Source organism: Hippocampus comes, unplaced genomic scaffold, assembly GCF_001891065.2.
Source record: "Hippocampus comes isolate QL1 unplaced genomic scaffold, H_comes_QL1_v1.1 scaffold207, whole genome shotgun sequence".
In the NCBI taxonomy this organism is placed as follows: domain Eukaryota; kingdom Metazoa; phylum Chordata; class Actinopteri; order Syngnathiformes; family Syngnathidae; genus Hippocampus; species Hippocampus comes.
Genome location: NW_017805146.1, coordinates 237,159 through 251,115, shown reverse-complemented (window position 1 = coordinate 251,115; position 13,957 = coordinate 237,159). Strand labels below are relative to the sequence as shown.

Genomic DNA, 13,957 nt, shown 5'->3' with positions numbered 1-13,957 from the left:
CCCCCCCCCGCATCACCGTTCTAGGGAAAATGTAGACAATTTCTGGGTCATAAGCAAGTTAAAAAAAAAAAGCTGTTGAGCCTCAACTCAATATCCAGCTTTGGGTCCATGGACTAATGCGCTCTTTGTCCTCACTCGTAAGAAAATTCAGCGCAGTGGTAGAATAACTTGCTATTATTCTATCCCCCAGTTCTGAAAGACATTTTTTAGCAAAGTACAAGTACTTTGACATGCTCGGCATGTTACGAGCAAATTGAAGCTTCAAGCGGACATTTTGGTGCTACTAGAAGGGCCCTGGAGTTCACTAGTGCGTGACACATACTGGTTGTCCTAGTAGTGTTAAAAGAGTGCGGCACAGTAGCCCGGGAGCATTTGTTCATTGTTCTTGATATCCATCTTCAAGCGCTATGTGCTGAATTGTCTTACTAGTGTGGACAAAGAGCACACTCGTCAAGCACATGCACCTTCGACTGCATAGCAAAGCAGGTCCCGCATTTGCACTGCGGCATCATCACCTTTTCCGCTTCTTGTCGGCAGCATCGGTCCTCTGGCTTTGGCCTGTGGAGAAACTCTCGTCCCGACGTCGTTTGCTGTCCAAAAGGAAACGGATATTCAATTAGGGCTGGACAATATGGAGCGAAAACCAAAGCTTAGGGTTTGGATGTTTCAGTTTTGTTGAAGGTAACTCAAAACATCTTTTGCCTTTTGGGGTTTTTTTCCCCTTGTTGGTATTTGCTTTATTTCTCCTGATACCAAACAAGCTTTGAAACTGCCCCAAGCCTGAATGAACTTGCATCGGCATCCGCCGAAGCAACAGAAATGAGTATTAACGTTTGACTCCATCCCTCCGTTATCCTAGCCGAACATCCTTGCGCGGTTCGCAGGCGTAAAAATGATTCCACTCGTTTGGTCTGTTGTTCGGGATTCAATTAATTTCTTTTAAAAATATTCACGAGAGAGGGCAGAAAAGTTGTGACGTTGGCAACCGTGAACTGAATGGTGCTTTTTGGAAATTAGCTCTGTCCACGATGTCATCAGTGTTCCGAAAAAAATATAAATATATATCAAAAATATGTTTTTTATAATTGCCACGATCAATTAACTCACCCGAATGGATCAAATAGGCCCGATTAAAACAAAACAACAACAAAAAACACATCACTGATTGATGGGTTGGTGATCTCTACTGACTGCGTGGTGCTGTTGTCCTGCTCTGGCGACTGGCTTGGCCTCTCGCTGTCATGTTTGTCGTCGTTTTCCTCGCCGGTCGGTCCTGCTTGCTGGCCGCCGTTGCATCTCTCCGGCGAGTCAGCAGTGGGCTCCTGGTCTTGCCGGCGCTGAGTCTGCGAGACGGGAAGCCGACGTTAGCGCCGCGCGTTGGCGCTCCGGACATAGACGGCGCGAGTGCCTTTACCTGCAGCGACGAGTCCCCCAAGATGCACTTGGCTCCTTCGAGGACGGACATGAAGGAGAAGCGCAGCTGGTCGGGCGTCTGGATGAGACCCATGCGGTACTTTCGCATGTCCAACAGGATCCTCCGGATGTCCAACGGCGACTCTTCTTTCCTTCTGTCCATCTGCCGGACAAAAATAAACGGACACCTCCGAGTAGTATGTGAATGATCTCGGTTCGGAGGCAGGATTGTTCACCCGTGGACATTTAAGAATTAACCGCTGAGCCCCTGTGCACTCTGTTGCTCACCAAAACAGCAGCACCAAAGCACGTAAACAGTGTCCATCTAGAAGACAAAAATAAATACGCCTCCCTTTTTCCCCATCAGAGGGGAAAACAAAGGGTCGTGTGCAGAATGGTCTTGCTTCATCGACACGACTGTTCAAAAAATATCTGCTCAGTCCATTGGAATTCAGTTGCTAACCAAAACAACAGCACCAACGCACACAAACGGCCTCTGTAATTGTATCCGTCCAGCATGGATGCTCGCTTTATGACTGGGAGGGAGGGGGTGAGATAATCGCAGATTAATGATAACGTATGCAAGATTATGATAAAAATGTACAAAAACCTCCATTCCGCAAGTGATTACATTGGTTACTCGAGCAGTTGCCTCTGCTTCACTGAGGTTTCGTCGGCAAATGAAATCTCTCACCAGCACGAGACACGTGTCCACCAGCGAGAAGGTCCCCGAGCGTCCGATGCCGGCGCTGCAGTGCACCACGGCGGGGCCGTGGTCGGTGCCCAGCGCCCCGGACTCGCGCACCTTCAGCAGGAATTTGAGGAAGGACGCCGGCGACTCGGGCACACCGAAGTCGGGCCATGTTGTGTAGTGAAAGTGGTGGATCTCCCGCTTCTCCCCAGTCTGCCACAACAGATTTGGAAATTGCTGGTTTGGGCAGTGGACCGTTTGAAGTTTTCAGAAGGCTTGCTAGCGAGGAGATTGACGAGCAAAAATGAACACCGACACTCATGTTCTGCAGCTCCAACGCTCTGGTGGTGTAGTAAGACTTCACGTCTTCCGACAGCAGTGTGACGAGAAAGCGCGTGTCCCTGAATGCCATCTCGCGCTCCTCGGCCACGGGCCAGTACTGAGCGCACTTTTCCTAACGGACAAAGAAGAAAGGAGAGCAAAGCGATGAGACGCCGCACGACGGTATATCCTGAAAGAGTGGACGCACAGACGTCAGGGTCAACGCCATGTCGGGAACGTCCATGCCACGCGTGAGCAAAGGTTAGTTCTAGACTACACAAAGTACAAACTGAAGTTACCAATATGGAGGAATTAAACTATGGCATGAGCAGAAGCCTCGTGCCACTTTTTTGCCCCACTTCTGCTGGGCTACTTGGCAGAGATGTGACGCTTACCAAGCCTTTCTCAATCACCCTATTGAGCATGACGATGGCTTTGGTCTTTTGTTCCCAGATCATGAGCCAGAAGTGGCCACACGTGTTCCTGAGGGGACCCTGCAGACAAGCACAGCAAAAAACATGTTGGCTCCATCCGAGACAAGCAATCTGAAATGTGCATCTTAAAGTCGCGGCGAAAAATGAAGCACAACGGGGCAGTGTTCTCGTCCCACCGCTCATGTCAACGGCTGTGTCTCGACTCCTCGAACAGATGCAAACGGGGCTCCGATCGGCACAAAATGGCTCTACTTGTGTCGCTCGATGCCCACGACTTGCCTGAGTCAATATGTAACATCTCTGCGCTTCCTCCATCACCACCAGGCTGGCGTTGATGTAGTCGTTGTCGGCGCTCTTCAGCTTCACTCGACTGTGATCGACTGCGGGAGGCGGGGGAGCAAGTTACTGTCGGGAGTTTTGAATACGGCGAGAAAGGCGAGGACGAAACGTACACGGGCTGACATCTCTGTATCTGTTGCGGCTCCGGTTCTCGGGATACTTGGCCACTTTGTAGGAGCACTCGTGGGACTGACTTCGGATCTCCTAGAGAATAGCAGCAGAAATGACTTGTTTTAAAATGAAATCAGTGATGACTGATAGTAGGTCGTGGTCATGGCACTATCAAAGTAGTGTCAGCACAATTATCACGGTTGGGGGATGATTTTAGTCTTTTGTTGGAAATGAAAAATTGTTACGGAATTTACAGGGTGAGCCCACAAGTCGGTATACACTTTTCATTTCATTACAGTCTCCACGTGATGATGGCTATTTCTTTAAACGCAGTTTGAGCTTGTCAATGCTCGACATACCCACCTTCAAACAATGGAACGCTCTTCAAACCAAATTCGGACTTGCAACAATTTTGATACAACCTTCGGAAGTTCATTCACTGACACAAGTGCAGAGCAAGGATTAGGGTTCAAAAATTAGGATTTCGGGTTGAGTTTCTTGCCTGGCTTTGTAGTTTGGGATAGGTTTAGGATTTTCAATAGTGGTGCTGAATCCTTTCCCTCCTTCCCTCATTCTTCCTTCATTCCATCCTTGAATTCATCCTTCAATGATTCCCTCCCAAAAATCCTTTTTCTGTCATTGATTCCTTCCTTGCATTTTTTAACCGTTCTTTTTTCCCTTATTTCTTTCCATCTTCCTTCCCTACCATTCCTGTATCCTTCTTCCTTCTCCCAGCGCCCCCACAAGTAGGTTGATGTAAAAAATGTATAATTACTATTTTTAGGGGCATGCTGGTACTGTCGATTATTAACATTAACTTTGCCAAAGACACAGTTTTTCCTTTTTTTCCGACTCACTCAGCTCTGGACTGTTAAACGTTAGCAACATGCTAACTTGACTTACCATGTACAATTTGTGCCACCGGCCCTCCGATTCAATGTCCTCAAACTCCCGCTCCATTTTCACCGAGGCAATGCCAGCAAAATTACCTGTCAAGATAAGCTAACTCATATCGTCAGACGACCCGCTGATGTTCACAAAGAACATCAAAAACAAACCCCAAAAACAGGAAAAAAAGGGCTTCTTTTGTGCGTGCGAGGAGAATTACGACTTCCCCGTGGTAAGTTTTTTTTAACTGATCGTCTCTTCTCGCCGGATGACGTGAGATGATGTGCGCATGCGCAGACAAAGGGTCCTTGGGCGACTGTCAAAAGCGACAGAGATCTTCGAGCGAGTGGTGGCACTAAAAATTGTATTTAATATTTATCAAAACCGTGTATGAAAATGAAAATATTTTTTACTTTCAAAATGTTATTTATAGGTAAAAATGAATAAATTGTATTCTTAGTGTGACCAAATAATTACATTATTGTACAGATTTCATTTTGTAAAATATTGTAAATCATTTTACTATGTATATGTAACATGTGCAGTCAAAATGAAAATATACTTACAAAAATTTTAACTACGAAATAATACGTCATATTCAATCTCAAAAATAGCAAATTACATTTGATCTTATAAATTGTATTTTTCAAATTTTGAATAATTCTACCATATTTTACAAAATACATTACAAAAAATAGTTTTTTTAAAGTGCGTTTAAGTGTGTATGTTTGTGTGTACGTGTCACACGCGCGCGCACACACACGCACACACACACGCACACACCAAATAATTAAGCGTATGATATCAAAATAAATACAAACACAAATATCAACTACGAAATATTGATTTACGATCATTTTCACCAATCAAATCAGCACCCGAAATGCAACAGTTACGTTGCGACCGTTGACATTACACTCCAATAGACTAGAGGGCGCACCTGCCTGTATTTGCTGCGGGACATAAGTCCAACGTCACTTCCTTTCAGTCACGGCTACTCCGATAGAAACACGAGTGTCCGTTTGCTCTCTCTTTACTTGGACTTACTGAATTTTCTGAAACCGAGATATACCACTCGGCTGGTAAACATGGTTAGTATATGTTGTGTTTTTTTAATAGTATGCCCGTGTGTGTACTTCAAGGCTCTTGCGCGGCAAATGTTAGCTTTTCCGGTGACGTCTCGTTAGCTACATGGAGTATGAAACAGCACTGCTCAACAGCTGCGTATTGTCTGTAGAATACGGTTTATGTTGTCAGTCTCCGTCAAATATAATAATGTGATAAATCGGCAAAACTGGTTTTCGTCATGAGCTCCTCTCCCTCTTTTCTCCATAGAAACCCATTCTACTTCAGGGCCACGAGAGGTCCATCACTCAGCTCAAGTACAACAGAGAAGGGGACCTCATCTTCTCCGTGGCTAAGGACACTGTGAGTTTGACAAAAGTGAAGCATATTTACACGTTGTTAGAATCTGCTGCTTATGTGTCAGCACGAAGCAGCCCATAAAAATGCAAATGACTGCTTTCGATTTTGTCACATCTTTGACTCAGTGTGATACATAGTTTTTTTTTGGGGGGGGGGGGTTACATCTCTGGTGAAACCCCGCCTAATTTTGGTTTGCAATTCAATAATATACTTTTTTCCCCCTCTCCCCTCTAGGTTGCAAATGTGTGGTACTCCGTGAACGGCGAGCGTCTGGGCACCTACAATGGACACACAGGAGCGGTGTGGTGTGTCGACTGCGACTGTATCCTAAGAATTCCCCAAATATTTGTCATTAATTGTTCCACAGTCCTCGGTGGCCGCTTCCTTAGCGCGTTCTTCACCAGGGGACACCAAGAACGTGTTGACGGGTTCGGCAGACAACAGCTGTCGGCTGTGGGATTGCGAGACGGGTGAGTGAACTTTCTTCATCGCACCTAATTGGTAATCTGCGTCTGGGTCAGCTCGATAATTGAGACTGTCATCGATGTGATCCTTTTCCAGGTAAACAGTTGGCCTTGGTCAATACCAACTCTGCGGTCAGAACGTGTGGCTTCGACTTCAGTGGCAACATCATCATGTTTTCCACGGACAAGCAGATGGGCTACCAGTGCTTCCTCAACTTCTTCGACCTACGGGATCCACAACAAATTGGTATCATGTTGAGATTTGACGGACGGACTAAACGGTTGAACCGGTGGAAACCGAACTGTGGCCATGTTTCAATTCACATTTAAATGTTTGAAATAACATTTAAACATTCTTAGCTGTCACACAATTTTAAAAAGACATAAGACACGCCTCCATGAGAAATTATGCAAATGATCCGATAACGTGTTTGTTAACTGAACAGGCAAAGTTAAACTCTGAACTGGTATACCTGACCTTTTTTGTCATATTTAAGTGCTTTATAAATAAAGCTCAGTTGACATTCGGGCAATTAATCAATATTTCCTCATGGTCACAGTTTTGGCTGCCACGATTAACCTTAATAATCCTGATGACAATATTGATCGCAATTGGCGGTACACGAAACTCTTTTTTTCAGACCGGCGGCTGGTCTCGGCAGCCCCCACAAGTACCCAATGCCGAAAAATGAGGCTGTTATCCTGTCCAGCCGTAATCAAATTACTTGTGACTTTCAATATGATCATAATCATGCGGCCTCACCTCAGATTGCTAGCTGTAGCACAAGTGGAAAAAAATAGCGATAAAGAGCCATTCTTTCCTCACAGCTGACAACCAGCCCTACCTGACCGTCCCGTGCAACGACCACAAGATCACCAGCGCCGTGTGGGGGCCACTCGGCGAGTTTGTCATCGCCGGGCACGAAAACGGCGAGATTAACCAGTTCAGCGCCAAGGTCGGCGACCGGCCATCTTATTGGCGCGCGCGTCGTTAGCGTTTCCCACGTTCATAATTGAGCGCACTTTTGTTGTCGTCATCGGTGGCGGCGCCCAGTCAGGGGACATCCTGAAGACAATCAAGGAGCACAACAAGCAGATCAATGACATCCAGACGTCAGTGGACCTTACCATGGTCATCACTGCATCCAAGGACAACACTGCCAAGGTTAGCGCCTTCCCGTACACACACTGATGCCGCATCTTTACGGTTGCGTTGACTTATTCGTACCGCCGCTTACAAGTTTTTCAAGTTATGAGCCTGTTTTGGGCTCTTTGCTTGTGGTCAAAATCACACCGTCGACTCAACAGTACGTTTGACATACCGGTAGCGATGTTTCAATGTGGAATGAATATATGCTGTGTCCTATGTCGTGCCCACAGTGTATCCCACAATGCATCTTGAATTTTGTGTGTTGTGCACACGTGGAAAAAAAAACTGCGATAACAAATTTTGGGGGAAAAGTGGTGAAATGATTAGTTCTTTTTCTTTAAATGTGCTTGAACACACATATTGGTACCTGTCCAAGAATAACCACTGCTCATTTTTGTTCGTGTGTGTTTGTGTGTCGTGTGTGACGCGACTCAGCTCTTTGATTCGGCCTCCCTGGACCACATCAAGACATTCAGGACCGAGAGACCCGTCAACTCGGCCTCCATCTCGCCTATCATGGACCACGTAAGTGTCCCCTAAAGTGAGGTTAGAGTGTGTTTGTGTGTGTCTCTGCAACACTCAACGTGATATGTGTACGCGACACAGGTGGTGATGGGCGGCGGTCAGGAGGCCATGGAGGTGACCACCACCTCCACCAGGATTGGCAAGTTTGAGGCCAGGTGAGACACCAAAAAGCAAAACCGGATTTCAAAAATTGCCACCTGCCTTAGCTGGTTGTCGAAAGATGCTACCGTTTGCAATCGAGGAGAAAAACGAATTCCGTTTAGTTTACTGTTATTGGGGGAAATGTGCTTTTATTTCAAATGTGACATTTCTTAAAAAAAAAAAATAGTGTACTCTAAGAAAAGCAGTTATTTACGGTAGGCATGTGGGGAAAAAAAATATTTTCTCTTGAAGGTGATGCAAGAAGCTAATGCTGAAGGTTAAAATGTGTTTCAGAGTGAGCGAAACGTGTTTTGATCAATGCCATTGTCATTTGCTTTTTCTGTCGGCGTGGAAAAGAATACAGAGTAAGTCATGTTTTTGTTATTAACGCTCGCGGTTCTCAGGTTCTTCCACGCCGCATATGAGGAGGAGTTTGGCAGAGTTAAGGGACATTTCGGACCCATCAACTGCGTGTCGTTCCACCCGGACGGCAAGAGGTACCAGAACCCGTCCAGAAGCACCGTTTCCTGTGTTTGCTCTTGTGCTTATTTGCGTTTCTGTGCCCGTGTTCCAGTTACAGCAGTGGAGGAGAGGATGGATATGTGAGGATTCACTACTTTGACCCGCAGTACTTTGACTTTGAGCTGGAGGTGTGAAAAGCACGCGCACCAGCCGCTTTTTTGAGACTTGCAACAATAGGGCATCCATCTTAAGAGTTGTGCCAAGTGGGCATCCACAGCTCCAACAACCCAGGTCCCTTTTTTAAAAAAAATAAAAATAAAACGTTGCCGTTTTAAGACTTGACACCTCCCATCACACACGTACACACACATCTGTTCCGACCACCTTCACTAAACAGTTCTGACTTGGAAGTTGCACCTGTGTGATTTGTCCAAAATTCAAACGCTCCCAATGTTTTTCATTTTTTTAATAACAAAGGCAAAAACACATTCTGAAAGCAACGTCACACTCTCTTTGTACACAAACACAAAATAAGAGGACTTGCTTATATCAAAAAATTTGTTCAGATTCAAGCACAATAAAAAAAAAAACTATAGGAAGCTTTCAGAATAACTTAAATGTGGAAACATGGCAAGGAAGATAATTACGCACATTCAGTCTCATTACAAACAGACTCTTAATATGTATCACAAAATAAAAGTGATACTGAACAGGCTCATTTGGGCAAGGATGGAGTTCTTCATCTTGGATGGAGCACAATGAAACAAAATGACCAGAGTTGGTTTTGTTCGATGTGGTGCACTGGTGCAGGTGGCGCCAACTGAGGTACGTGCTCCCATAAACTTAGAAACAGCAGTCAACGCACTTCAAGTAGTCTTCACTTCTTCTTTTGCTCTAAAAAGTAAAAAAAAAAAAAACAATGTTGCTTTGGAAATAGTTGGAAACATTTTTGGGACTTAAATGTTCTTACACTGAAGTATCCATCTTTTCCTCCTTGTCATCCTCCTTCACTTCTGCAAAGTAGAAAAAAATGATGAATGCATGTTTCCCCCATGAAAGGAAAAAGACTTGCCTTTCTTCTCGTCCCCGTCACGCTCCTCTTCCTTCTTCACCCGCTTGGCCTTCTTATGATTGGTCGCGTTCCGCCGGCCGCCTCCCTGACCCTCGGCCTCATCCTCGGAGTCCGAGAAATCCTCGTCGCATGCTATCCTTTTGTCGTGAGCGCGAACTGAAGCACAAAGCAAACAGTGTGGCTAAATAAATAAATAAAAATGACGCTGCCTATTTTGTACCTAACAAACGCAGAATGGGTCGGCCCCGCAATTTCCTTTTCCCACTGTGACAGTAAGTGGTGTGAAAATGGGAGTAGAAAGCAGACCTGGTCATTTTCCGCCTTTACTTACTGGAAATGCGTTTGTCCTGGTCCTCATCGTCCTCATCTGCGCTGTCGGGGTGCGGCGCGTCCTCGGGTATGGCCTGCATCTGGACACCGGGTGCGTGCGGCAGCATGCGGAGGTTCTCGAAAAGGCGCTGCTTGATCTTCTCCAGGTACTCGTCCGTGTTCTGGTTGGTCATGTTGGACGGGCTGATGTGCAGCTTGAAGTCGGGCCCGAAATATTCAAAGTAGTCGTTGTACGGCAGCTCGTTAGGGATGGAGCAGTCCAGCGCCACCGCCGTCTCGTAGGTCCAGCAGCGCGCCACGTTGCGGATGGTGTAGCCGCCCCCGCCCAGCATCAGCAGCGGCAGGTTGAAGCTCTTCATGTACTCCACGCACTTGGCGTGACCTGCGAACGACACGACAGGTTAAGCTCATGGCTGACAACAACCATGGCGTCATAAAACTCCTGGGGCAAGTAGGCACCTGCAAAGTAATACTGCCACCTAGTGGCCTTTTAGCGTTACTGCTAATGACCCGCAACGCTCACATTGGGTTAGGCCAGGGTCAGAGCTGCAGTCCTGCATGTTTTCCGTCTCTCCCTGCTGCAACACACCTGATCCAAATGATCAGGTCATCAGCAAGCTCTGTAAAAGCCTCCGAACGATTCTGATTATTTGAATCGGGTGTGGTGGAAGAGGGAACTTCTAAAACAAGCAGGACTGCGGCTCTGTAGGACCGGACTTGCCTACCCCTGGGTTAGGCAGACACTTTGCAACAGCGGTATGCTGCATTTTATTTGCTGTAACTTAACATGATTTTTGTTTTTGTTAATGTGTCAAAATGGTTATGCCCAAGAACAAGGAGCTCCAACAATTCTGGAAATCCGATAATGGGTGATTTTTTTTGGGGGGGGGGGCAGGGTTGTAAAAATTGCCTCTTTGGGAGACGTTTTTTTTGCGTGATATTGCCGATAGAAAATCTTCAAATTTCAAGTCAAACAATAGAACTAATTTCTCAGTCAAACTCTGAGGGGTTCTCCAAGATGGCAGCGACTTGTCACGTTGCTATTGGTACAAAGGCGCAATTGTGTTGTTGTGCTACTTTTAGATCCCGTTCCAGCCCATGTTTGCGTGTGCGTACCTTTGATGGTGAGGTTGAAGCAGCCGAGCCTGTCTCCTGACAGGGAGTCGGCGCCACACTGCAGGACCACTGCACTCGGCTGGTACATCTCCATCACTTTGGCCATGATCTATAAGCCACACAGACACTAAGTGATGCTGAACATGTTTGGCCTTGACCGAGTATGATGCAAAGCACTTGCAGGTTTGAAGATGGCCTCATAAGACTCGTCGTCGATGCCGTCTCTCAGTGGATAGTTAACGGCGTAGTACTTTCCCTTCCCGGCGCCGATGTCCTACAAGTTAGCCCAGGCGGACCGTGATCATCTCGTGCAACATCGCCAGAGAAGCCCGAGATGCGGGAATCCATCTCACCCTCAGGTCTCCAGTGCCCGGAAAGTATTCGCCGTACTTGTGGAAGGAGACGGTCATGACGCGGTCAGTGGTGTAGAACGCCTCCTCCACGCCGTCGCCGTGATGGATGTCGATATCGATGTACAACACGCGTTGATGGTACCTGCGTGCAAAACGGGAGGAATGGACACGGTGGCTTCAAGGCTGTTGGGAATCTACGATATCTACAGTCCTTTAGGGCCGCTTTAAAAAAAATGAAGACCTCCCGTGATACAGCGCTCCTTTCCGAGCACGTTTTTCACGGTAACGCTGCACCTCGCATCTTAGAAATTCACCGGGGCTTACTTGAGCAGCTCAAGGATGGCGAGCACGATGTCATTGACATAGCAGAAACCAGACGCCTCCGACTTCTTGGCGTGGTGGAGTCCTCCCGCCCAGTTGACGGCGATGTCGGTCTGCTGCTTGTTAAGCTTCACCGCGCCCGCTGGAAATCCATGAAAATGATTTCAAGTGTCCTTGTGGGGATTATTGGAGAATGTGCAGCTCAGTTGGACAAACGCACCCACGGAGCCGCCCGTGGAGAGCTGGCAGAACTCAAACAAGCCGTCAAACACCGGACAGTCTTCTCCAACGTTGACTGCGTGGGGAAAATACAACTGTGATTTTAACTTGCGCATTTAACATCAGCTAAAAAAAAAAAAAAATCTCACATCTTTGCATCTGTTTGCTGTATTCCGACATGTTGTCCGGCCTGATGGACCTGAGGAACTTGATGTAGTCGTCGCTGTGGTATTTGGTCATCTCCTCGCCGCTGGCTTTGTGCGGCCTCTACGGACACGTCAGGTCACATGATGCAAGTCCAAGTCAAAATGAATTCATTACCATTCACACTTGTGTTATAAATCTTAATTTGTCAATAACATTTGAATAATGTCCCCTTAAAGATTAGCAAAAATTTTTTAAAAATGTATGTCTGCATATTGTTTTGTCATATGTGGACCCGTGGTGGACTGTTTTCAGCGTTTTGGCCACAGCATTTGTCAAAGAAGAATAATCTGTGCTTGGTGGTTGCACCTTCTCGGCAGCACGCGTGTACCAGCACTGATTTTGATGGGGAGGAATGTCAGCGCCATTTGACTGTCTGTGCTGGGCAGCACTTGTGTTTTTTTGCGCCTGTAATGGGTAGCATGTGTCACAGCCCCGTTTTGTTCAGTGGAGATGTCGGTGCTGTTGGACAGTCAGCGGCTAGATGTCTGGCTGCTGGAGGTGAGCAGGAGGAGAGAGAGTGTCAGCTTGGAGTGCGGATGCGTAAATCTGCTTGGAATTGAAGCGGATTTACATGGGACAGAAGAAGTGAACCGATCTCTTTTTTTCGTCAATGGACGCTACTGCTTCTTGTTTACTTTCAGATTTAGCTTGTCACAGATGTGTGCACATTTTGAGAGTGATATCTCTGATCCACTGGTGAAAGGACACTTGGATTCTCTCCTCGGTCATCTAGAACTGCTTCAAACAACAAGGGGTATGCTGCAATATGGTTCTGATTGCACGTCTTATGGTATGCGTTTTATTAAAATACCGTATTTTGTTATTTTATGTTAAATGTTTTGTAAATCTCTTTGTTGCAGCTGTTGTGAACGCACTATAAAAATAAAGATGTTTTGTATTGTGAAATACTAATTTCAGGTTTCTATAGGATTTACAACTCACGTCAAATTAAAAAAAAAACTCACGTAGATCTCCATCTTCCTGTACAGGCCATAGTTGAGGAGCAGGTTGTGTGTCATCCGGATCCTGTGGGGCTTCATGGGGTGGCCCTGGCCGTAATAATAGTTCCCCACGTCACCTAAAATACAAAATTAAAATGACAATGATGACACGGATTCTGATTCGTGGAGTCACAACCTAATTGTCATTGATTGACAGCCAGGTTCGCGAGGGTCTCTAGCACTCCTTAGCTATAGTGAGACCCTTGCCAAAGTCACACTATTCACCTTAAACGTACACAATAAGCGCTTGTGATGCATTAAAGTTATAATGTGGTTTAGTCTTAGTTTGACAAAACGATATGAGCTTCTGTGCATTTACACTAGCAGCATGTCTGTTAGTTTAGCACGCGAGCTAGTTAGCCGTCTGCTGCAAAACCGTCGAGCCCGACCGGCGTCGCACTTTTAAAGAGCTATCAGGCGGGCATTTCAAAGCGTCCACGGCCCGCCCAAAGCGCCATTCAATGCACAGAGTAGGGCACAAACAGGGGTATTTACCATCATAGTAATAGCAAACTTTCTTCTTTGTTCCTTGCGACAGCGCCATTTTACACCCACTTTTAAGCCACTACCTGGGGGAGGGCGCCAAGATGGCGACGTGAGCTGGTGCATTTTTGGGAGCTGCTTACCCTATTCCATGTAAAGTTAGTGGAACACTGATACCTCTTTTGTTTCATGTCAGAAAGTTGGACGCTTTTCTTGACTGCTGTACTAACAGTATGTTCCTCGTTTGTTGTCTGGTTAAGGGAAAGTCTCACAGTTTGGTTTTCCATTTTTATTCTTAATCACAAATAAATCTTGCTTTACTATGATTTTCCTCTTTTCCCCCCTAATGAACAGAGGGGGAGCGACAATTTCTTCCAATTTTGTAGTTTGCGTTTGTGGAACATCGGCTGTCGATTAGTGATGTGTCGGTCGCGAACGAGCCGGTACAAAGAGCCGACTCTTTGAAGTGAACGATGATAGCTGGCTCTGTC

General features: G+C 46.2%; 3 protein-coding genes across 4 annotated transcripts in view; 1 reads left to right on the top strand and 2 right to left on the bottom strand.

Annotated features, from left to right (window-relative positions):
- The window catches only part of LOC109514592 (tyrosine-protein phosphatase non-receptor type 2-like), a 5,353-nt gene extending 766 nt beyond the window's left edge, over window positions 1–4,587 (bottom strand). Inside the window, exons 1-9 of the mRNA XM_019867842.1 lie at window positions 4,213–4,587; window positions 3,312–3,402; window positions 3,139–3,239; window positions 2,821–2,919; window positions 2,421–2,558; window positions 2,108–2,317; window positions 1,415–1,576; window positions 1,192–1,343; window positions 516–590 (exon numbers count right to left, since the gene is read on the bottom strand). Coding sequence (XP_019723401.1) covers window positions 516–590; window positions 1,192–1,343; window positions 1,415–1,576; window positions 2,108–2,317; window positions 2,421–2,558; window positions 2,821–2,919; window positions 3,139–3,239; window positions 3,312–3,402; window positions 4,213–4,269 — 1,085 coding nt within the window. The 5' untranslated portion in view covers window positions 4,270–4,587. The remainder of the gene's footprint in view (window positions 1–515; window positions 591–1,191; window positions 1,344–1,414; window positions 1,577–2,107; window positions 2,318–2,420; window positions 2,559–2,820; window positions 2,920–3,138; window positions 3,240–3,311; window positions 3,403–4,212) is intronic.
- A 568-nt stretch (window positions 4,588–5,155) lies between these two features.
- eif3i (eukaryotic translation initiation factor 3, subunit I) lies at window positions 5,156–8,806 on the top strand. Of its 2 annotated transcripts, XR_002168008.1 has the most exons (12): window positions 5,156–5,288; window positions 5,533–5,625; window positions 5,857–5,944; window positions 6,027–6,092; window positions 6,184–6,333; window positions 6,915–7,042; window positions 7,141–7,251; window positions 7,672–7,761; window positions 7,843–7,916; window positions 8,307–8,399; window positions 8,477–8,621; window positions 8,719–8,806. XR_002168008.1 is itself a non-coding variant. In XM_019867866.1 (11 exons), the coding sequence occupies exons 1-11, from the start codon at window positions 5,286–5,288 to the stop codon at window positions 8,556–8,558; spliced, it is 978 nt and encodes a 325-aa protein (XP_019723425.1). In that variant the 5' UTR covers window positions 5,156–5,285; the 3' UTR covers window positions 8,559–8,666. The 2 variants fall into 2 exon arrangements, 1 of the variants encoding a protein (XP_019723425.1); XM_019867866.1 differs by lacking the exon at window positions 8,719–8,806 and having other exon boundaries at window positions 8,477–8,666.
- Window positions 8,807–8,824: 18 nt separating this feature from the next.
- On the bottom strand, window positions 8,825–13,713 carry LOC109514575 (probable histone deacetylase 1-B). The gene is made up of 12 exons (XM_019867805.1): window positions 13,479–13,713; window positions 12,948–13,060; window positions 11,925–12,042; window positions 11,777–11,851; window positions 11,560–11,698; window positions 11,236–11,377; window positions 11,064–11,156; window positions 10,883–10,991; window positions 9,768–10,148; window positions 9,437–9,592; window positions 9,335–9,377; window positions 8,825–9,258 (listed from the first exon to the last, which is right to left on the bottom strand). Exons 1-12 carry the CDS (start codon window positions 13,525–13,527, stop codon window positions 9,231–9,233), a joined length of 1,446 nt encoding a protein of 481 aa, XP_019723364.1. The 5' UTR covers window positions 13,528–13,713; the 3' UTR covers window positions 8,825–9,230.
- Window positions 13,714–13,957: the final 244 nt, after the last annotated feature.

What these genes read in the sequence shown, in the direction of transcription:
- eif3i (XM_019867866.1), top strand. An exon ending in GCTGTGGGATTGCGAGACGG is followed by an intron (nt 6,093 to 6,183) that starts GTGAGTGAACTT and finishes ATCCTTTTCCAG; the next exon opens with GTAAACAGTTGGCCTTGGTC. An exon ending in ACGGGATCCACAACAAATTG is followed by an intron (nt 6,334 to 6,914) that starts GTATCATGTTGA and finishes CTTTCCTCACAG; the next exon opens with CTGACAACCAGCCCTACCTG.
- LOC109514575 (XM_019867805.1), bottom strand. Translation starts at nt 13,527, where the DNA reads ATGGCGCTGTCGCAAGGAACAAAGAAGAAAGTTTGCTATTACTATGAT. An exon ending in ATGAGGCCATCTTCAAACCT is followed by an intron (nt 10,992 to 11,063) that starts GCAAGTGCTTTG and finishes TGTGGCTTATAG; the next exon opens with ATCATGGCCAAAGTGATGGA. An exon ending in GAAAAGATGGATACTTCAGT is followed by an intron (nt 9,259 to 9,334) that starts GTAAGAACATTT and finishes TTTACTTTTTAG; the next exon opens with AGCAAAAGAAGAAGTGAAGA.